The following is a 22,712-nucleotide window of genomic DNA, read 5'->3' on the forward strand; positions in this document are numbered from 1 at the left end:
GTCAGCAGGCTCTGTCTGATGTAAGGATGTATGTTTGTGTGGGAGTATGTGTGTGTGTGTCTGTGTGTGCATTTGATCACACTAAGCAGATGCTGTGCACTAATGAGATGGCTGAGAGGCTAAGCTGGATCAGCTGAGTGGCTGCGAATCAGGACGGAGCGCTGCTGCTCTCCCACTGCAACATGTGTGGCCTTGCATCAAGAAACCACCGAGCACCGTGAGTCACTGAAGAGGAGGTTTACATTCATGTACATGTGATATTTCCACATTCTGGTCTCTACTGTCAATGAGCACTGATCTATTAGAGAGTAGAGTAGTTGTGGGCTCAGCAGTGGGGGGTTGAGAAAGGCTCTGTGTATCAGTATGTACACAATGACACCCTTTCATATTTGTTCTTCTGTCTGAATGTGATTGTTGTGTATTAAAGGCTGTGCTTCACATGGGCCAAACTTGTTGGCAGAGGGTGGGGTAGATTTTCATTTTCTCTTTACAAGAGGTCCATTCTCCACTGTGTGTGCCTCTGTTTTAAAGTCAAGCTGGAGAAAGTGGGGTTGTGAACATGGCGGCCAGACAACCTAACAATCCGTCCGACTGTGGTGCAGTCAGCGCTGTACTGATGACATAGAAAACAGCAAAAGGGAGCATGAAGGAGTGTGAAGTGAGAGGAGGAGTTGGGAGGGAGTTGGCAGTGTGTCAGGAGTTGACTCCAGCTCTGCTCTGCTCAGTGCAGAGCTGACGCACTAAAGCTCAGGGAGACAGAGGGGAGGGGCCAGAGAGAGACAGGCAGCAGTGTCCAGATGGAGCCCTGTTTGTTTTGGAGTAGCTGACTGCTGCTGAGAGCATGACAGTCTATCGGCACCAGTGTGTATGAGGGGGAAAGCGCATCACACCCTGTCAGGGTGACAACAGGACAACAAGCCATTGTTTTGTGCTTATGTGGACAGGTCTTCTGGTGTAGCTGTGCCGCTCACTGTGGAGACTCTCTATGCAGCTCAAGGTCAGGAGGATCCAGCAGCAGCCTCAGGGAGCTGTCCCATCTGGATCCTGGGACCCGCAGAGGCAGGTGGACCTAACTTTCCCAGCCTCTATATGCAGACACTATGGAAGACTATAGGACTCTGAAGAGGATGTGAGGCCTGGACCACTGTCAGCACCTCCCACGACAGCGTCAGTTCTCCGAGCCTGATCCTGTGTCGGAGTCCAGGGGAATGGGCCCAGCCTCACTGCAGGAGGAGAGAGAGCTGGAGAAAGAGCCCAAGGAGGAGATGGAGAGCTACCGCTGCCTCCTGCAGGCCGGCTCGCAGCTTGAGAGCACTCTGCAGCGTGAGTACACACGATGCTGACGGTGCTCATTTAACTTCTGGTGGCCACTCTCAGGCTTTTGAATAAGCTGTTTTCCATTCCTGTGTTTCACATTGCTCTTCTCAGCACAGTGCAGCAATGAAGGGAACTGTAGCAGAAGTGCAGTTGGATTGATTTACAATGTTCATCTTTAACTTATGAGAAACATAACATGAGGTAACCAGAGAACTGCACACTGTCATTGGTTGGTCAGTATTATTGATGTTCCAGTTCCTGCAGCTTTGCTATAACTATGGGCCACTGCAGGGATTATGTCGGCTATTTTAAGCCACCACAGATGGACAGATATTTATCCATAGTAATAATTTGTAGCCTGAATATCTATAGACTGTAGTTTGCAGATCAGTGTGGGACTGTGATGGGAGAAAATGCACTGTTGATGTCAACCAACCCTTCAGGAAGAAAAAACAGGATGTTCACAAAGTGGAGAATTCACTGTTCACTGTTCACTATTGTGTCATGCATTGAATTGTGAGGCTAATAAACTGTCAACGCTTTCCATCTTCAAATAGCAACTGAATTTAGAAAAGAAAGGGGAAACGTTTATGGTCTTTTCATACAATAATGTAAATAACATAAAATAGTTTTCCAAAAAGACAGATCAAAAACAATATTACACATTTGTCAGTCATCATTCTGGACATTTGTCTTGTCAAATGGCAGAAGAAAATGAAGAATGAAGGGAAGATGATGAACAGAAATAGCTCCTGATGTGAGTGACAGCTTCATGGAGCAGTTTCCTCCAGAGGCTAATGTGATTACTCTGGAATCTTGGCAGCCTTGACTTATTGTTTAATTTATGGACCTTTGGCTCTTTATGTCTCCTGTGGGCTCATTGTACCTGGGCTGGGGTGTGTGAACAGAGACGGCAGGGAAAAGGCCACAGTGAGTTTCTATTTATACCAGGTGAGGTGTGAAATGTGAGCCTTGTACTCTGGGTTTTGTCCTAATCTTCTTACAGGAGATGCAGTTGTGAGCATAAAGAACACACATCATTTACTCTGTGGGTGATGATGTATCATCCTTTACCCTGTGCCCTCGGTGCTCTGCACCTGCACAATATCACTGTCAACACTGTGTGAACTCACTCCTGCTCCAACATGCTCTCCATGAGTGAGTGAGCCTTCCTCAGTTCATTTAAACCATACAAGGATTTCAAAGTAAATGTACAAATTAATGCAGTATGTCTGTGGAATGGTACAATAAACCATGAACGAAGGTTAGCCATGTGTATCTCAATGAATCTCTAAACATGACAGAGGCTAGCAGCCCATAGCGCAGTAAAAGCAGGATTTTACTACACAACAGTCCAGCTGTCATTTCCACAGCCGTCAGTGCTCCTCAGACGCTTCAGCTACTTGAACAGACCGCTGTCAGTGCTTTACATTTTAAAACACTTTAATCAGTTTGCTGTGTTTGCACCTGCGATTTTTAGCACATTTAAATTTCCCCAGAAAACTAAATTTCTCTCGACAGCAGTGGATATCACACAGTCTAACAAAAGTAAAATAGCACGAAGTGTGTTGATCTCTGGGTTGAATTGTCACACAAATGTCACAAAAACTTCCCCTAATAATAAATATAATTACAGTGAGACAAATATCTGCAAAATCAGACCAAAGAGAACGCATCATAGCTGCTGAACATTAAAGCCACAGGGGCCTGGAGAGTCAAAGCCCTATGGGGCTATTGTTCAGGGTTTACCACCAAGCTATACGTCCCAAACCAGTGAAATTTACCATCTCCTTCTATCCTTCTCTCTCAGAATGCAGCCACCCACCAGTCTAATCCCCTTAGCACTGAAAGCTTTGTTTAGCAAAATATCTCATGACCTAAAAGCAGTGTGAGGCTGGGTCTCTGTGTACTATGAACATGTTTGTATGTGTAAGGGGGGATTTCTTACTCTGCAAAGGATTACATGTGTCTGCTTTTTCAGTCAAATCAGGCTGAATAGAACATCCATGCTGGGTACGTCTTGTCATTCTGTGAGATTCGCTAAGATTTAACTACCTGAGGTGAGGTGTCGTACCATCGACTGGTCAGCCAGTATAAAAAATATACTCTATTGTTTGATTTGCACAGTCTTTAGTCAATAATCAGGCAGAACTCGTGCTCTAACAGCTTCAACATGTTTGGGTTTGATATTTTGCCAACCTCATAATATTGACTTTGTACGGAGCCTGTAAGATGTATTCACATCCCTGTGAGTCCTGAGACTCCCTGAAATAGAAACTTGTTTTCACTTGGATATAAAAGGCTTGTCAGAGAGCCCAATAAAACCCCTGCTGTAAGAGAATAGAACATGAAAAAGAACAGGGTGGGTTTGTATGTAATGAAATCAGTGTAGATGTTTATCACTGTTTGGACAACAGAGATAAGCTTCAGCTTTGTAGATTGAAGGGATCGGTCCGGGTCTGAATCTGTTTGACTCGCAGCAAATCTCGGTTTCTGTCCACACTGACAAACATTGCTCTCTGTCTCTCTCTCTGTGTCTCTCTCTCTCTGTCTCTCTCTCTCTCTCTCTCTCTCTCTGTGTGTGTAAGAACACCAGAGCAAACAGAGGTTATTTGATTTTCGCCTGCATATCACTTGGGAAAGGTCGTGACATAAGCTCAAAGTGAACCACAGCATTTCCTGAACAAGTGTGAAGCTTTGCCTCTACAGGCTTTAACTTTAACTGTTAAAAAGATGTTTGATAGTATTAGTTATTAAACAAACACATATAGAACACGGGGCAGAGATTCAGAGATGAGCTCAGAGTCACTTGCCCTGGTTAAGAAGCTGACGTATTTTATCCTTTGATTGGTTCCTTTATTTTTCTTTAGTCAGATATTATCAGGCAGAAGTCATGTGGAACTTTATTTGGCAGTGCTGTCAGATGCTTCCACTGATGGGACGAGCTGCTGAGTGGATGGAGTTCAAACACTGGATGGTTTATTAAAAGTGTAGCAGTTTGCAGCACAGGCTGATCTTCCTTTGATCAACAGTGGAGGACTGCAGCGTGCACGCTTCTGTATCCTCAGCTTGTTTTTTAACCTCAACTTCAGTGCAGTCAGAACTGCTCTGATCAGATGTTATTTGCTTCTTATTCCATCTTGCACTGTTCTGCAAGGTTTTGCATTTATCTCAGTGGAAACTGTACATTAACGTGACATCACATCTGCTCATTTAAGACTTATATAACTTTTCCAGTGTGACAGTAACTTTACCCTGCCTCTACACTCTGTGTGCACGGCCCAGCCATCGGTCCTGCTGTGGCCTTGCCTGGCTCAGCTCCTCTCTGTTACAGACACACATCAAATATTTAGCAGGTACCAGTAGAGCTCATTACTTGCTCCCTGACAACCTGTCGGACGCTATTACTGCAGTCGACTCATGGAAAATAATACCTCCTTTGCTCTTTCTCTCTTTCTTTTGCTCTCTATCAACTTTTTTTCTGACTGTTTTTCTGTCTCTCTGCTCCAATTCATATTTAATTACTGTATCCATTATTGATAGGGAAACAAATTATGAGCCTGTTAATCTATTGCATAAACCACTGAATAGGGGCAGAGACATTTAGTTTAGTAAGGTGAACTAGATCATGCCTCAGTTATATGTGTAATTTTTGTTTCTGTGTCTGTTGTTAATATTTGTTGTTTGGGGAGAAATATGGAATTATTCTCTCTGTCTCCCTGTATTTAATGATGTAGTTTATGAGCTTGAATTAAAGGAACATTGCCACTGTAATGTACCATCAACTAATATGCCTATTAAGCCTAAAAGTGTCCCATGCTCTGGATAAGATCATCCACTCAGTGCATTAAATGTTCAGCAGATGTAATGTGAACAGTCTCAACACGAAGAGGTCGATGTGTGTGCTCTCGACCCATCCAGCTGAACGTTTCCTGGTTCTCCAGAGGACAGATGTGAGCCTCTTCTGAACTGCACTGACGGCTCTATAAGAGACTGCATGCATTTACTGGCCACTCATATTAAAACACTAATGGCACCGTGCATGAGATGTGGTCCATCTGCCAGCAAACCCAGCGCCCACACACATGAATTCAGATGCTGCACTGTAAATGAGCTAATGCGTTTTAATGATGTCACTGCCTTACCTGCACCAGGTGCATTGATCTACACAGGGAGCAGCATTTAGAGCATCTGCTGATCGTGATCATGCAACACAGGCAGTAATATTTAATAATGTAACAGTCGGAGTCAGTTTAAAAGAGGTGTTGACCGGCAAAGTTTTCCATTGAGCTGTGATGTTTATTTTTGGATTGAGGTTGACTCGTGATATTTTCTGCTCTTTAAATGCTGCCACTTTCATGTCAAAACTTCAGAGGAAAAGGAGTCACTGCTGTTGCTGTGGCAGAGACGTCATTTAGACCATCAATTAAAAGCCACATGCCAAAGGAAGGTGCTGTATCTCTGCAACCAGGCAACGGAACAGCATCTATGTTTAAATGTCATTTTGCACCTACGGAGCCTTTAGTTATTACTATTTACTGTTCTGCAGTCAATATTACCTTCCTCCAAGCCTAGTTGTTAAAATTTGTGTGTGTTCTTCCAGAGGTGACCGTCCCTGTGAGCATGAAGGAGGTGGGAGGCTACATAGAGAAGCAGGTGGCATATCTGTCAGGTGAAGCCTTTTTGTTTAATCATCACTAAATGATTATCTGAGTTTTGTCTGATTCTCATCCTTCCTTCCAGTTAGTGACTGCAAAGCATTTTCTTTTTTACTAAAAGCTTATCTGGACATAATCGTATGTCTGATAAAGAAAGTGATTGCTTGTATCTTTTATTCCCAGGGGGCCGTGGGGAAGACTCCAGTGTCATCATCACCCTCCCTGAATGCTCAGCTTTCAGTGACATTCCAGAGGAAGCTTTAGCCAAAGTCTTTACATACCTCACACTCATCCCTCGGTGTGTCCTACTTCATTTCTTCCCGAGTCTCTCCCTCTTCCTTTCTGCAGTGCACCAAAAACCCAGCGCTTATATTCTGAGCACAGCTGCTCCTCAGCTGTCAGATGTCCTACTGATGCCCTCTACGTCCAAACCTCAGTCTCCCAACAGATCAGGAAATCTTCAGTTTCATCAAGTCCAGGCCTTTTCACCTCATGTGTCACTGCAGAGAGGCTTAGATGATAAAGAACTGGTGTATTTAGTTGTAAAGCACTTTTATTGTAAATGATTTGATCCATCTATCTATGCTTTACATTTTTCTGTCTAGCTTTAAATCAGTATAATCTTAATGACTGCACAGATTGACGTCACAGTTTATACAATTGCCCATTATTTCTTGCAGAACGAGGCAGCCTGGAGTCAAATTTATCATCATTTTAGACCGAAGACTGGACACATGGGCATCAATCAAAACTGCACTGGCCAGGATAGCAGTGAGTGTCATATTTCTTCTCTTCACAGTGAATCCTTGGATCCTAGTGGTGCTCGGGTTTAAATGCGCTTCACTGCCACGCTGTGGATTCCACATCCATCACTGCTTGTGAGCTACGTGACTGTGCTCTCCAGCTGTTGTTTTATTAATGAGGTGCTGTCCATGGTGCTGAGAATCTGCACAGTGCCCGGACAGCCCCCACCGCCTCAGCCCCCACCACCTCAGGGCTTTATAGGGTTTTCGGTTTATTCATCCAAATGGTGCATAGTTTAAAGAGCAGCCTCAACTTTCTGCTTGTACTGAATGTCCCATCGCATGAATGTATGAGTAAGCAAAAAGTGCGTGATGACGCGGGGTGCTGAGGAGAGGAAGAGGATGAGGGTGAGGAGGAAGGCGCCCGGGCGGGAGGGAAACGTTGCAGTCAGCGCTGCCCCCCTCCGTGTGAGAGGCAGCGGGCAGCAGCAGAGCTGCGGCTGTGCTCAGGCAGCCGGGGGGGCTGCACAACTGAGGCACAGGCATCAATTTCCAACGGACTGGCGGGAACGTAACATTTAACCGAGATGACTTCCAACACCATGGCCGATTGCTTTTACCGGCGGGGAGTGCCGAAGATCCGGAGGAGCCCGGTAACGTTGCCGCTGATTAGTTTGTGTGCAGAGTTTGGGGAAGTTTTTTGGGGGGGCAGGGTGAATGCGGCAGCGGCAGCGGCTGTGGCCGCCGCCGCTGCCGGGTGCAGCACTGCGGTGCGCGGCTGCTGCTGCTGCGGCTGCTGAGTCACTGGCTTGTGCGGGAAACCTGAATGACACCTGGTCGGACCGATGTGAGGCTGTTTAATGCGGGATTATCCTGAAGCCTGAAGCTCGATTAATCGACCTCTGTGGTCAAATGAATGTCAGAAGTTGCGTCGATGCAAAAGCGTTGTTGGTATCAGAAGTAAAGAGAGCTGTGGTGTAAAGCTCATCAGTCCTGCTGCAGAGACACCCTCTGCATTACTGATGTGCCTGTGATGGTAGTGTGCGTCCTCACTGGGAATCAATACAATGTAAAATGAAATATAGATGATTTATTTATCTCAGTCCTTATTGTTTGCTGTAGGGTCCAGTCCACTCTATTTACACCTGCAGTGAAATCACATCTTGTCATGATGTTGAGATGTAGCTTGTGTGTCTTGAGGATGATGCAAAAACTGAGCAGAAACTCCTGCAGTCAGAGGATGACCTCAGACGACTGGAAGAGGAAATGCAGCATATGAGGAGTGTGACTGTTACAGAGACTGAGCCGTGAATCCATCAGGCTGACAGGACAGATTTTCCTCTGCTCTGAACTCCCTCGGTGTCAGCTTGCTCTGTTGTGTGATTGTGCAGATGTTGGAAAAGCTGTATGTTTGTTATGTGAGGTTAAATCTGACATTTTTGTTTTATACTGAGTCATCCTCCATTATTATGCAACGCCATTAATATGACAGTGGTCATCTTTTCCTTCTTCAAGGCTTCCTTTCCTGGGAACCTCCACCTGGTCCTGGTCCTCCGACCCACCAGCTTCTTCCATCGCACAGTCACTGACATTGGCTTCCGCTTCAGCCAAGAGGACTTCATGCTCAAGATGCCAGTAAGGCAGCTCAGTTACAAACATGTTCCCCCTCACAACAAGATGCACCTCGGCCTGGTCACAGCCCTGATGTCCAAGAGTAAAATGTTCTGTGGTGGAAACAGCTTTTCTTGGTTTGCCAGAGTCACAAATTACATGTAACGAACAACCTCTTTCACCATATGGTTTTAATAACATTTATATCACCTAACATCTGCGACCATCTTGCCAGAGAACTGCAGCTGACTAACACTGGCACTGAGGCAGAAATGTGTGCGTCATCTTGGTGAATAAAGAAATGAAATGAATGAGATCATAGAATTATTATTTATCGGGTTATAGTTTAATTTGTCTGATATATATATGTATATGTATGTATATATATATATATATATATATATATATATCCTCCAGTTTATTAAAGAAACTTGCTAAAATGTGTTTGCTTTACAAAGGAAATCGCTGCATCTTATAAACCAGGTAGTGATAAATGTAGAATACATGGAAAACTTAAACACACCACTCTTGTGAGTTTGCACTTTGTGAGCGCTCAGATTTTGTCTGCACCTTCAGGTGGTGATGCTGAGCTCTGTCACAGACCTGCTGTGCTACATCAGTGAGAACCAGCTGACGTCAGAGTTTGGAGGCACTTTGGATTACTGTCACAGTGACTGGATTGTTTTACGAACGGTACGCTGCAGATCAATTCTGACACACATTACACAAAACATTTATTATATCTGTATGTATGTTTATATGTATATGTATGTATATCATTTACCAGTTTGATAAAGCTGCTGCTAGAAATTCTGCACATATAAAACATAAAATATAAAAGATGTGAGAACCTGTAAGTGTGATGTTTACATCCACCCTTTACCCTTTATATCCACTGAGCTCTGTCTCTTACAGACATTCAGCTGCAGGTTGTTACCCTCGTCTCACTGCACCAGTTCTTCACTGCAGTTACATATGTTATTTATAATGTTTTTTCCTTCCACTACAGGCTATTGAAAGTTTTGCTGTAACAGTCAAAGACATTGCACAGATGCTACAGGGCTTTGGCACTGAGCTGGCAGAGACAGAGCTGCCTGACAAGGGGAAGGCCATCGAGTATCTTCTCGAGTCTCAAACTGACAAGTACAGAAAACTCAAGGTAAGTTTCCAAATGTTTTCATATAAGATTCATTTTTCAAAATTACCCAAAAAGATCAAGCAGTGTTTCATGAAGTACTATTTTAAGCTCTGCTGTGTTTGACAGGATGCAATCAGGTCAGTGTCAAAGGAGGGTCGCCATCTTCTCTCCAACCTGGAGACCTCTGGGATGGAGGATGACTCCCAGTGGGATGTGAAGCTGGACTGGGAGACAGTACAGAGGTGAGACATCTTTTTCTTTCTTATATTCAATCTTTTTTTAGATTAGTAGCTAAAAAGTGTATTTTACAGTCTTACAATCTACTACAGAAGTGGCTGCCTTCTTACACTTCTATTCTTTAGTCCAAGTATAAACCTGTTATTTATTTTTAGGCTTCTTGCCCAGCTCAGAGACATGGAGTCAGCCTTTGATGGCTTCTTTGAGAAGCATCATCTGAAACTCCATCAGTACATGCAGCTGCTCCGATATGAACAAAGCTTTCAGGAGGTAAGGATTCCGTGTGTATATGTCTTTCAGCCCTATCTAATAGGATAACAGCTTTTAATTTTGGACACTTGATGAGATAAATTATCCTCTGGGTTGAGCAGGTTGAGCTAAGGCTGTGTTTCTTTTTAGTAGTGGATCTGATGGTGTGTGTTTTCTGTGTAGATGGAGTTGTGTCTGGAGCATCTGATGGCTCAGGAGAGGGAGCTGTCTGTATCTGTGGACACTCTGGCTCAAACAGAACAGGCTTTGAAAAGGTTGGACAGTCTGGAATCGAACGCACAGGTCAGCGTCTCTCTATCATGCTGTGAATAACAACTTTTATTAACCATGTGTTTAACGAGACTGACTCTGACCTTCTCATGCGTCTTTGCTGGCTCTGTCAGGAGGTGGTGGCTCGAGCTCAGATCATCATCCTTCACGGACACCAGCTGTCAGCCAGTCACCACTACGCCATAGCTCTCATTATGCAGCGCTGCAACGAGCTTCGCCACTACTGTGATACACTCAATGCTGCTCTCAAGACCAAACACTCTCGTCTTCTGCACACACACCAGCTGCTGCTTTGTCTTGGTCAGGTACTGAGATGTCTGTTTACACCCACATCAGGACACACTCATGCATATTCATAGTGATGCATATGTGCTCTTTACCCTCAGGCCCAAACTTGGTGTGATGATGGAGCATATCTGCTGGCCAATCAGCTGGTAGAAAAGTTTCAGTCTAAGGAGGGGGCCCAGGCTGCCATAAGGGATATTGAGAAGTTCCTGGAGGGGGTGCCATCTATACTGAGCTCAGGACCTGACATCTTGGCTATTGAATACGAGGCTGTCATCACACCTCAGCTGCAGGTCAGATCCCACAACTGTGATGCTTCATGGTGATAAAACCACAGGTGTAAAAAACACAGTATGACCCTGTCGCCATCTTTTCCATGTTCATTTGTTCCACGATATCAGTAATATCACAAAGTCCTGCTGTCCTGCCTGTGCATCTTTCTCTCTCTGTTAGGCCCAGATCAGGAAAACGTTTGAGAAGCATGCAGCAGTGCAGCAGATGATCCAGAACCGTCAGGCTTGTCTGAGGAAGCTGGCCGATAAACACGTCCGACCGATCCAACTGGTGGCTCCCAGGCCTGAAAACCCACCACGCTCCAAGTCCCCGCTCTTCTCCCCCAAGCATGGTACAGCACAGACACACACATGTACATGATCTTATCTCAAAAGGAAGAATCTTGTGTTACAGCTGATTAAACAGCATTGGTCTTTATAGTTAGCTGCCCTAGTTTGCAGCATGTACAGTAGGCGTTTCACAAATTAACTAACTCCCTACACACCCTCCCTTGTTTTCCAGGCCCAGTAGGGGGTCTCATTCCAGCCCTTATGGCCTGGAACCAATCCCTCTCCCCGTTGCATCTTTTCTTTAGGCACCATGCTTAAATTAACACATCACAGGGTCCCACTGAGTAGGCCTAAGGTGTTTCTGAATGGGCTCCGGGGTGAACAGGCCACCTTTACAAACAAGCTGGAACAAGGGTGGGTGGTATAATCAGTCCAGTGGGACGTACCTGACTGCTCTATTAGTCAGGATGGCTGCTATAGAACCATATGTGGTTCATATACTTTAAAGAACCTTTCAACTCCCTCTGTGTCTCATGGGAGGTTGCACAAAGCCAACCATATACACTAGTCCCCAATTAATACTGTATTATGTGACTGTCTCTACTGTGTGACTGAATGTGTCTCCATCCAGTCAGTGTATGAAAGTAAAATGATAAATGTATATTTTTCTATACCCATTCATGTCTTTGAGGCTTTGTTCTTCGTGGTAGGAAGCCGCACTAATGAGAGTCGTAACAAACAGAGTGATCATGAACCCCTCTGAGGCTCCATCAGCACTCAGGACTCCACCTCTATCAGAGAGGAGATGAAGGAAAAAGTGGTTAGCTTTAATTGACTTGATCGAGTACATGCATGCACTCGCGCGTGTGTACGTGCATGCACATACATGAACACAGCCCACTGATGACTGTAACATGGCACATGCAAAGGTGCAACACTCAGCTGAGCTTGGATGAGCATGTGAGGATTCAGCTGCTTGGATCAAAAGGACAGTTATGCCAAACGCTGCTTTAGATCTGCACGTCCTGTTTCCAGGCCAAACCTTTAGGATGGGCTGCCTATTATCATTGATTACCTCAAATGTCCATCATCACTGATTTATGTTTTTTATTTTAATTACTGAGGAATAAAAAAAGGTCATAGGCCAGGCAAGCAAATCCCTCTGAGACTAACATGTTCATACTGTGCACAGGAAAAAAAAGTGTTTGATTTAGAATGGGCGCTTAAATTAGCTATCTCCTCACGATCACTACCTTCCTACCAGTGTAGAAATATTCTGTGTGAACTACACTCATACTCCTCGAGCTGCTGCTGCTGCTGCTTATGATCCGGTTTTCACAGGTGATGGTTTGAAGTTCACATTCGACCTCTCTCTGCCCGGGAAGAGAACGTCCCGAAAGAGCCCCAACCCTAGAAAGGTAAGGCAGTGATTATTTCCTTCCACTTTTGAAATGTCCAATATTTATTGGTAGTTCAGTATAATAATATTTTCTCTAAATCCAAAAGGAAAAGTCAGTGTTGTGCGTGTGTGTTGTGTTCAGATAGAGGTGATTCACGACTACCAGGAGAGCCGGAGCTGTGTGTCATACAGTCTGGAGGGAGAGGACAGCCCAGATCTCTTGAAGCGGTGAGGAGGCAGCGTCCGTCCACCCATCTGTCCGTCCTTAGCGCTGCTCTTGATGTTGTTTACTTTGTGATTCTCTTTGTTCAGAGCTAATGATGCCCTCTGGCTCTCTCTTTGTCTACCTTGTTTGTATTCCTGTATCGCAGCCATGTGATGAGGGAACTCATAGAGACTGAAAGAATCTATGTGGAAGAGCTGCTGTCAGTGCTGCTGGTGAGAAAACACAGATTATTCCTGCATATACATATTTTATCACATATACTTAAATCATATACTTCCCTTAATGTGTTGCTGTAATGAAATATTCTAGGGTTACAGGGCTGAGATGGAAAACCCAGCTCTGTCAGGGCTTTTGCCCCCAATCCTACGCAGCAAGAGAGACATCCTCTTCGGAAACATGCCTGAAATCTACAATTTTCACAGCAGGCAAGTGATTAATGACTCACATCACACATACTGTCGACCTGTTTTCACATACACAGATGAGCATGTATGTTAAACACTGACCTTCACACAGACATAGACACAGTTCAGTCAAGAATTTTATTGACACTAGTACTGTTGTTGATGGTGTCCAAGAAAAAGTATAAATGAAGAAGAGAATTAACATTTCAAAATAATAAAATGAGCAACAGCAAAGTTAACTGAGGTTGATGTGTGACCTTTGACCTTCTGGGAATCCAGGGTCTTCCTTCAGGACCTGGAAGGATGCCTGGAGGCTCCTGAAGGTGTGGGAGCTTGTTTTCTGGAGCGGGTGAGATGATTAACGTTTATGTTGTGTAGCTTCTTTATATTTTGATCATTAGTTTTCTTTTTTTTCAAACAAATTTCTCTTTTCTGTCTCCTCCAGAAAGAGAGTTTCCAAATGTATGAATGCTACTGTCAGAATAAGCCACGCTCGGAGGCGCTGTGGAGACAATTCTCAGACTGTGCCTTCTTTCTGGTCAGATTTGTTATGATTTCACCTTCAAATATTTCACCAATATTTCATGTTCTGTAAATATTTGAACTTCTACAGTTGTAAACTGATTAATAGCATCAGTCAAAACAAACAGCCTTTTGAATTACAGCGTAAAAAGCATCGACAAACGTCACGTTCATGCTGGTTTCATTTGTCGTCCTTGCAAAGGAATGTCAAAAAAAGCTGGAGCACAAACTGGGCCTGGACTCCTACCTGTTGAAACCAGTCCAGCGCCTCACCAAATACCAGCTGCTGCTTAAGGTGAGATGGAGAGCAGGGTTCTGTCACACACACACACACACACACACACACACATAGTTGTACTTCTATCTTTGTGAGGACACTAATTGACATAATGCATTCCCTAGCCCCTTACCCTAACCTTAACCATCACAACTGAGTGCCTAACCCTAACCCTGACCCTAACCTTAACCTAAACCTAATTCTAACCACAACTCTAAAACCAAGTCTTAACCCTCAAAATGTGATTTGAAGGTGTCTCAAAAAGTGAGGACCGGCCAAAATGTCCTCACTCTGTTAGTAAAATACTTTTTTTGGTCCTTACTATGTAGCAAGTACAAGTACACACACACACACACACACACACACACACACACACACACACATACACACACATACACACACACAAACAAACACACACAACACCTACATTATACTCACCGGGAGTGGGCCTGATGCTTGGACGTCCATCAGCTGTTGATCTTGTAGACACAAATATCACAACAAGCCACAGAGATAAATGAAAGCAGCTGGGCCAGAAACATATCAAAGGGTACAGGGTTTAGTTTATTCTGCTTTCTTCCATCATCAAATGTTCCACACACAAGTTCACTGGAACTTCTTACCACTAGAGTGCACTGTTTTACCTGCTGTACTTATGTATGTTTTTACATGAATGTGTGTGTGTGTGTGTGTGTGTGTGTGTGTGTGTGTGTGTGTGTGTGTGTGTGTGTGTGTGTGTGTGTTCTCAGGAGCTGCTGAAATACAGTACAGATTGTGAGGGGACCTCTGAACTGCAGGGGGCACTTACAGCCATGCTGGACCTGCTCAAATCAGTCAACGACTCCATGCACCAGATCGCCATCACAGGATATGAGGTGAACCAAGTCTTTATTCCTCAACTGTAATAAATGTGAGATAAATGTGCCACAATGTGCTTTTTACAGAGAAGATATTTACAACCGAGCCTTTGTTACACACAGGGTGACATCTGCGAGCTGGGCCGTGTGTTGATGCAGGGCTCGTTCAGCGTGTGGATCAGCCACAAGAAAGGTCCCACACGCATGAAGGAGCTGGCTCGCTTCAAGCCGATGCAGAGGCACCTGTTCTTGTACGAGAGAGCTCTGCTCTTCTGCAAGAGGAGGGAGGAGCACGGAGACGGCTGCGACAAGACACCCTTGTACAGCTTCAAGCACTTTCTCAAGGTCGGTCTGTGTCTTTGTTTGTGTGCGTCTTAGAGGAATACACAATACTCAAGTATTTTTTGTATGTTATGCCCATAAATACCAAATTTAAACATATGCTCTGAGTACTACTTACTACTACTACTTAAGAATACAGCACTTACACTGTGTCGAGTGACAGGAGAGACTAGTGGTGTCTTAAATGTGAGAAAATTATGTTAAATTCAAAGTAATTTTAAATATAGGCATAATTATCAGTTTTTGTAGGATGTTTCATATAATATAACATAATGATCATTTCAAAACTACTTTTATTTTGGCTGCATAAGAATGTGGTTAACAACTTAATTTAACAAATGCTTAATTATATTGTTCAAGTTCATCTCATTCAATCACTTACTGTCCGTCACTGTGACGAACATGATCTATGTAACGAAGTGACAACAAACAGTTGATCTGTGTTGTAATAAGTTGGCCACAGAATCCGCTGTATTCCTGCAAGACTTCTGCTGTGTGTGTTGATGTGCGGAGGGTGTCACACCCACAGCTGCTGCCGCTGCTGCTCTTGATTTATTATTGAGGATGTGGGGAGGAAGCAGTCACACAGCGGAGGTGTGTCTGTGAGTGTGAATGTCTGTGTTCTGACAGGACAGATGTGTTACATGATGTAAGTCTGATGTATGGGGTGCTGTTTGTGCTGCTTGTGTGTGTGTGTGTCAGTGTAAACAGTGTATGTCTCTTGGCAGATGACTGCTGTGGGGATCACAGAGAACGTCAAGGGAGATGTGAAAAAGTTTGAGATCTGGTACAGTGGCAGGGAGGAGGTGTATGTGGTTCAGGTAAGGAGTCTGAAAAGTTTCATGTCAGCGACAGTAAAGACAGAATCTGACTATTAATTCAGCTCCTTCCTACTGTTACTGTGAGAGTCGATATTAACTGACAACAGTTTGGAATCTTTTACCTAATTTTCTGAGCAGAAATGGCAAATATCTTAGACTCTTCTGTGACTCTAAGCTGAAGACAGAAAAAGACATTTTAAAACACCACTTATGGGAAACTGTGATCAGCCTTTAACAACATGCTGGCATTTTATAAACCAATCAGTTCATTGATTTAGTAAAAACAGGCCTAACAGAATAAGGAAGTACAGTGTATCCACAATGTTGTAACCCACTGACCGTCTATGTTTAGCCTGTTGCTATGTTTCTGTTGACTCTCAGGCTCCTACAGTGGAGGTGAAGATGGCCTGGCTCAATGAGCTGCGCAGAATCCTAACGAACCAGCAGAAGCTGCTTAGAGGTAAAAAGATAGATAAATAAATACATTTCTTACAGAGTGTCTGCGAACAAAGGTCCATGTGAACTGCTTTTCACTTCCCTCACAGAACATGAGATGAGGTCAAAAGCTCTTAAATTTGTTAATCGGACCTTTGTGCTCAGATTTTCTTCATCATATTCTGTCATAAAAGAAAATTATGAGTGTACAAACTCAAAATTAATGTTGACGTTCAACACAGAGTCAAATGAATGCTGTCTGGAAAGTATCATCCATCCTCACACCCTGTTCCTCCTCTCACAGATGAAGCGTATCAACACGGACAAGTGGTTGAACACATGCAGCTCTCTCCTCCGCTCTCTGAGAGGTCAGTGACTGTGGATGTTTACACACAGGATTCTCAGTTCTGAGCTAAGCGCATGACTTTAGGCTAAAGTTGCACAAATGTATAAAAACACACACACATGCAGTCACAGCACTACTACCTTTGTTTGCTGAGTTTTCATATCTGATCACAGCTTGAGTGAATGTGACGGAATCATTTCTCGTGACCGTGGTAGAAGGCTTTGTTAGTGTGTGTGTGTGTGTGTGTGTGTGTGAGAACGGGGGGCAGGCCCCACCCTGTCCACTGCTGTCTGGTTGCCTATCCCCATTCCTCCCATCCCCCACCTGCAGGGGCATGCGGCCGTCCAGAGGGGTTCCCAGGGGCTGTCTGCCGGGGCTGGACTTTGTCTCGCTGTCAGCTGACGTGTTTCTGTGCCTTCGCTCCCGGAGCCCCCGTCCCCGAAGCCCCCGGCAACGGCCCCGGCCGCGCCCCCGCCACCGCCCCCAGCGCCACTGACCTGCCCTAACGCTCAGTGGTAAACTCAGCCTGGCTCACCTCGCCTCGGCCTGGCATGACCCACCTGACCCAACTTGGGGACCAAAAACCCCAGGCTACTGTGTTTGCATACTGATCCCCACCTGCAACCCCTTTTATAGCCTCATTCTGGTTCATAACTGACACCCCCCCCCCCCCCCCCCCACCAAGTTGTCACATCAAGAGGCCTGTGTCTCAGCAGCTCTAACATGGTATTTCTAACATGGTGTCAAAAACAACCTCTCAGTTCTGCATCTCAGATTTGCTATTTTGCATGTAATGCAAAGGGCAAACGAAAGAAACAAGTTTTGGCTTCATTCCATGAATTTTCTTAATTTCCTCATGACGGCTGCTTTTTAAGATGGGACTCGTTTTTTGAGATCTCATCAAGCTACTGCAGACTTCAACAAACAATATTACTCAGCATGTAATAAGAGAGCGACCAAATCTCTACATTTGGATCTTGATAATCGAGACCAGATCTCCGTTTGTGCTGACACAGGTGTGAACACTGTGTCAGTCGCTGGTCTGTGAGTCCTAATTCCCACCTTTTACAGAGAAGCTTGCATACGGCTGCTCTGTGCTCTGCCCTGCTGTCTGGCTGGTGCCTGAATGGTCATGGCTGTGTAAGGAAACAACAGGACAGAGTTGTTCCTTAGCACTGATCTGGGGCCAGCTATTCTGTTCCCTCCCCTTACAGATTGAGGAGTAAAGAGCTGACCGCAGATCGTGTGGCTGAGGATGACGTCTATCCTGAGACCGTCCGCTGACTCCGCACAGCGTTTGGTGACATGTGTTGTTTTGTGTTGTTCACCCAGCAAGCAGCAGAGGGCGTCAGTGAGCTCAGAGGACACCGAGTCGGGGAGGAGCAGTCCAGACCCCCAGCCTCACTCCCCTAAACACCAGCACAACCGCAGGAGTGAGTACATCCCATCCACTTACTTTTGTGCCATGATCAAGTAGATACTTAGTAACTAAATCACAGAAGATGTTGTGGGATTTGATGCCAGTCATATTTGCTGTGAACATTGTTGCTGATTTCCTTCCTGACGTAGATATTTGGCTTTTCCCCCTCAGCAGTTCAGGTGTACTTTGACCTGAAGAACCAGGTACATCGAGGAATTTGGGGGAAAAAGGTCCAGCTACTGAGATTAGCTTTTGATTCTACGTTCTTGTTAATTTCCCAGTAAGTGACAGAGGGGTCATTATCATATCGACATAGTTACTAAGTATCTACATGGTGCCTGTAAGGTGTGGTGCTCTGAACAGTGTGTTCCTCAGTTCCTATGACAGCCAGGTAATGTCTGTGTCCCAGGTTGGCCCGGAGCTCATCACTCGGTAGACATCTGCGAGGGTCTGGGGGAGTGGCCTGGAGGTCGGGACGCTTTCCACCCGTCTGACACAGAGGAGGAGGTTTTGATGCAGCTGGTGAGACTGAATACATCAGATACAATAACATACATCAAGTGATGAACAGTTAGATCGTCGCAGTTTTTTTAGACCATTCAGTACTTTATCTTATCTAAAAGTTACACAAAACTACTGTATATTCCTTTTACAGGATAGTCTCCTTGTATTAAAAACTGCAATACATCATCACTCTATACTTCAGTCCTGCAAGAACAGAGGGTAAATTAGTGGCCATGACACCAGAGGCAGAATTTGAACACTCGTATCTAAATATGCATTAAGGGGCGCCTCGGTGGCTCACCTGGTAGAGCGCATACCATTAAGGCAGCGGCCCTGGGTTTGAATCTGACCCGCGGCCCTTTGCTGCATGTCATCCGCTCTCTCTCCCTGACTTTCTTGTCACTCTCTCACTGACCTATCCAATAAAGGCACTAAAAGGCCCAAAAAAAAAAACAAAAAAAAAAACTAAAAAAAAAAAAACTAAAAAAAATAATAATAATATGCATTAAGACTGATCCATTTGGTAGCTGTTCTGGAGATTTCAACCAGATCCTCCAGTCTTCCTCAGCTGATAAAACAATCTCAGCTCAAGCTTCAGTAGCTGTTGTGTATCATACAATTTTCAAAAGAATTTAGATGTCACATTTAATTTCTGTCTGTCACAGTATGAAACCTCTACACTCTTTTTACTGAAGACAAACTATCACACTTATACAGTGTTTTTTAATTTGAAAGTGCTGACTCTTTCACTTCTGAGCTGTAGTTTGTACATTTTGTAGCCTTTCTCCTTAACTACTAAATACTGACGAGCTGCTCTGTGCATATAGCAGCACACAGTCTACTGGATGTTCTCAGAGCCCAGCTGAAATAAAGAAACCTGTGTTTCTGTCTTTGAGTGAAAACAGAATAGTTTATCTCTTACAGTAACATCATCTGTTTGAACCAACATATTTCAGAAGACGTATAAATCCCCTCACTTTTCTGATCTGATGTTTTTATTCTTTCATTCTTGAGGCTCTTGTGCCTGTTCATATTGTTCCTCTTTGATATTTTGTGCCTTCTCATGATGCACTTTGTAACTTTTGCTTCCAACACAGCTATAAACAGACAGCTGTTCTATATAAATAAATCTGTACTTGCTCTGTGCTTGACAGTTTTCCCTCTGTGTTAGTCTCCAGGCAGATACAGGGCTTTGGCCGACTGTCTTCAAAATGGACCCGACAGCGTCACCATCAAATGTGGAGACGTTATCCAACTGCAGTGTGAGGACAACAAGGGACGCTGGTGAGTTTTCAGCCCATCATCATAATCATCCAAACTGCCCCGTATGTGCACGAGTACAAGTTCAGACCGCAGAGAAAGACGCACTACATCACATGTCTGTTCAGACCTGGTGGTTACAACTAAATCATCGAATCCTCTCATCTCTTTTCTCACTGTTCATGCTTCAGGCTGGTGAAAAATCTGAGTCGGCGACAGGAGGGCTTCATGGCAGCTGCCAGCCTGCAGCTCATTATAGGAGACAGCAGCCGAGGACACTCCTCCAGACTAGGGGGTAAAGAAAAGACACAGGCTTCCAGATGACAAGACTCTGTAATGTTGAGCTCTAGTATTTCTTGACTTTGATTTTCTTTTTTTAAAAGTCTCTATATTTTCTTGTAGACCCAGGGAACCTGAAGGCCAGAAAGCTGAGCTCCCCGTAGAGAAGAAAGCACAGAATGAAAGGCTAATATTTACCTGTGGATGATGAACAGACTGAAGGAACAGATTGAGCCATAGCTGTCTCATAACTGATACAGTATCAGCCGCCCACTCCTCACTCCCTGGTGCCGTCTGCTTCCTTCAGCACAGCTCAGTCATTAAAAAAAAAAAAAAGTGGGAATCTACAGACCTGACTTTTTCCCCCGAGGTTTTGATTGACAATCCACCGGGCCAGTGTTTTCTGAGAGTGAAGGTGTGCGGTGGCACCAGCGCAAAGGCACAGGAACTGTTACGCCCTCTTGGACAATCAATAGCTGATCCCTGGATCCTTATTGGTCTTCCTCTTTTCTTATTGGTGATGAATATCTTCTCCGTCTGGCGCTCCATCTGCAACACACACACACAGTCAGGATGTGAGGTTGCTGCTGCAGGAGTGGGTCATTTTCGCAAACTGTGGACATTTTTCCACCCTTCTTCATTCCAGCTAAAACGTGGTCACAGTATCTCCGGGTGTGTGTGTGTGTGTGTGTGTGTGTGTGTGTGTGTGTGTGTGTGTGTGTGTGTGTGTGTGTGTGTGTGTGTGTGTGTGTGTGTGTGTGTGTGTGTGTGTGTGTGTGTGTGTGTGTCTGTTCCTGTGTGTCTCAGTGTGTGCTGGACGATGCTTACCCAGGATTTGCCTGAAACGTTTCTTAAAGCGGCAAGTTTTCTACATATACAGTATCATTTTTAACATTTGTTGTACTTCAGTGTTTCATCTTTGTGTAGTTGTAGCAGTTGACATTTTCCATTGAACTACTTCATTGTATTTTTCTTACATTTCATTCCTTAAGGCAAAACTCTTCTTTACAGTCTAGGAAGTTAAAATGCCAAAATGTGCCATGCCATAATGCCTTTTTTATTCCTGCTCTTTTGGAGTCTCTTGTATGTACTGTTTGCAAAATCAAATACTCGTCCTGCTTTAACCTGACCTCACAAATATCCAACAGGCACTTTAATAAGGTGGAAGGACAAAAGAGACAAAAAGAGCCACCTTCTGTCTACTGAATGTGTTCTCTGCTTGCTGCTTTACCTCTCTCACTGTGCATTTCCCCTGATTCATGCTGTTGTTTCCTTTGTTTATTCTTGAACAAAGTGTTAAGGAGGCAGGGGAGACGTAGCCCCCCCACACACATACAGGCTGTGGTTGACGTGTCAGCGGCGGTAATGTAAGATAGACGCGGACATGATGAAGATTGATGGCAGTGTATTCCTTGGTGTGCGCCCGTAAACAAATCTGAGGCGCGGGCCACAGAGCACCAAACATTGTCATTCTCCTCAGGATGTTTTGGGAACCCGACTGTCAGTCACAGCGTGGAGAGGGAAGGACGAGGCACATTAGGAGAAACAGAGAGAGAGAGATTATGCTCTGTGTGCCCCTCCATCACGGAGGCAGATTGTTTCCTCCTCACCATTACAGCTCAGTTAATCTCGGGGTTCTGCATTAAAAGGGATCATACAGCCAACATGAAATACACCCTCTGTGTTGAACGCTTAATTAAATATTGATTGCAGACTTATATGAATTTACCACATCAAATCGAAGCCCCAGTCGGAGGGCTGCCTTTGATACCCTGTGTTTGATATGGAAATGAGCCTGGAAAGCAGCAGGGGCCGCTTCGCACTACTACCTATGTTGGTAATTTATTTATTTTGCTGTCATTTTGTTCCTTCACATTGTGAGGTATCTGCAGCCCTGTATGAAATTACGTCTCCATATATTTACAGGAGCAATGCTTGACTGCACAAAAACAACCCCTTAATTTTTGCCTTTTAGTTTAGATGACAAAATTTGATGTTTCCTTTAACTGAAATCCAAAATGCTGCAGATTTTGCACAAAAAAAAAAAAACCTGCTTGAAACATTATGTATCCTGATGAGCCAAGTAGCCTAAACTTGTTGCTGAATGTTTCTTTAAGATGAAAATGCATGGCAACTGAGCAAAGAGCAGGTTTGTATTGTTAGACAGTCACTGTTCTAAACTGGCTTCTTTTTGTACAGCTTCAGATCCGTATTAAATAATCCAATCAAATAAACTATTTATTGCAATAACTGTTTTTTTTTTGGCAACTGAAATAATTGATTGTTTTATCATGGTGACATGTTTGGCTCAAAGCTAAGGCTTCTCTCTGTCATACACTCTGCTTTCACCCAGTATTTCTGTATTCTCGTTTTAATTGAAGCCAACTTATATAATAAAACTGTGCAGACTTTTCTCTTTTTGTGTTTTAAGTCACATATAATTTGAAGTCTGGATTTGCAAAGATCCGTTTTCTCTCTCTGCTACTGAACACCTCCCCTTGTAGAACATCTCTTCACCAGCAGATGTG

The 22,712-nt window shown here is 44.2% G+C and overlaps 1 protein-coding gene and 1 long non-coding RNA gene across 4 annotated transcripts; one reads left to right on the forward strand and one right to left on the reverse strand.

Moving 5' to 3' along the window:
• The first annotated feature begins 107 nt into the window (after positions 1-107).
• mcf2a (MCF.2 cell line derived transforming sequence a) lies at positions 108-22,693 on the forward strand. Of its 3 annotated transcripts, XM_071458468.1 has the most exons (30): positions 108-1,323; positions 5,921-5,989; positions 6,159-6,273; positions 6,656-6,746; positions 8,234-8,353; positions 8,906-9,022; positions 9,339-9,488; positions 9,594-9,709; positions 9,860-9,974; positions 10,137-10,256; positions 10,358-10,549; positions 10,631-10,822; positions 10,983-11,154; positions 12,434-12,510; positions 12,634-12,719; positions 12,863-12,929; positions 13,027-13,142; positions 13,401-13,470; positions 13,567-13,659; positions 13,846-13,938; positions 14,670-14,795; positions 14,901-15,122; positions 15,848-15,940; positions 16,322-16,400; positions 16,680-16,743; positions 18,054-18,154; positions 18,551-18,663; positions 19,817-19,929; positions 20,097-20,200; positions 20,308-22,693. In XM_071458468.1, exons 1-30 carry the CDS (start codon positions 1,209-1,211, stop codon positions 20,346-20,348), a joined length of 3,342 nt encoding a protein of 1,113 aa, XP_071314569.1. In that variant the 5' UTR covers positions 108-1,208; the 3' UTR covers positions 20,349-22,693. The 3 variants fall into 3 exon arrangements, with proteins under 3 accessions (XP_071314569.1, XP_071314570.1, XP_071314571.1); XM_071458469.1 differs by lacking the exons at positions 20,097-20,200; positions 20,308-22,693 and adding an exon at positions 18,313-18,421 and having other exon boundaries at positions 19,817-19,927; XM_071458470.1 differs by lacking the exons at positions 108-1,323; positions 5,921-5,989; positions 6,159-6,273; positions 6,656-6,746 and adding an exon at positions 6,908-7,371.
• Positions 14,569-19,900, reverse strand: LOC139606365 (uncharacterized). Its single transcript, XR_011684616.1, has 2 exons — positions 19,786-19,900; positions 14,569-18,669 (listed from the first exon to the last, which is right to left on the reverse strand). It is a non-coding gene; the product is annotated as an uncharacterized lncRNA (long non-coding RNA).
• Positions 22,694-22,712: the final 19 nt, after the last annotated feature.

Source organism: Trachinotus anak, unplaced genomic scaffold, assembly GCF_046630095.1.
Source record: "Trachinotus anak isolate AG129_WGS33_773 ecotype Australia unplaced genomic scaffold, CSIRO_AGI_Tana_v1 ptg000021l, whole genome shotgun sequence".
NCBI lineage: Eukaryota > Metazoa > Chordata > Actinopteri > Carangiformes > Carangidae > Trachinotus > Trachinotus anak.

Excerpts from the sequence above, each read along its gene's own strand:
- mcf2a (XM_071458468.1), top strand. The coding sequence starts at position 1,209 with ATGGGCCCAGCCTCACTGCAGGAGGAGAGAGAGCTGGAGAAAGAGCCC. Across the intron at positions 6,274-6,655 it reads TACCTCACACTCATCCCTCG|AACGAGGCAGCCTGGAGTCA; the intron begins GTGTGTCCTACT and ends TATTTCTTGCAG. Across the intron at positions 13,939-14,669 it reads AATACCAGCTGCTGCTTAAG|GAGCTGCTGAAATACAGTAC; the intron begins GTGAGATGGAGA and ends GTGTGTTCTCAG.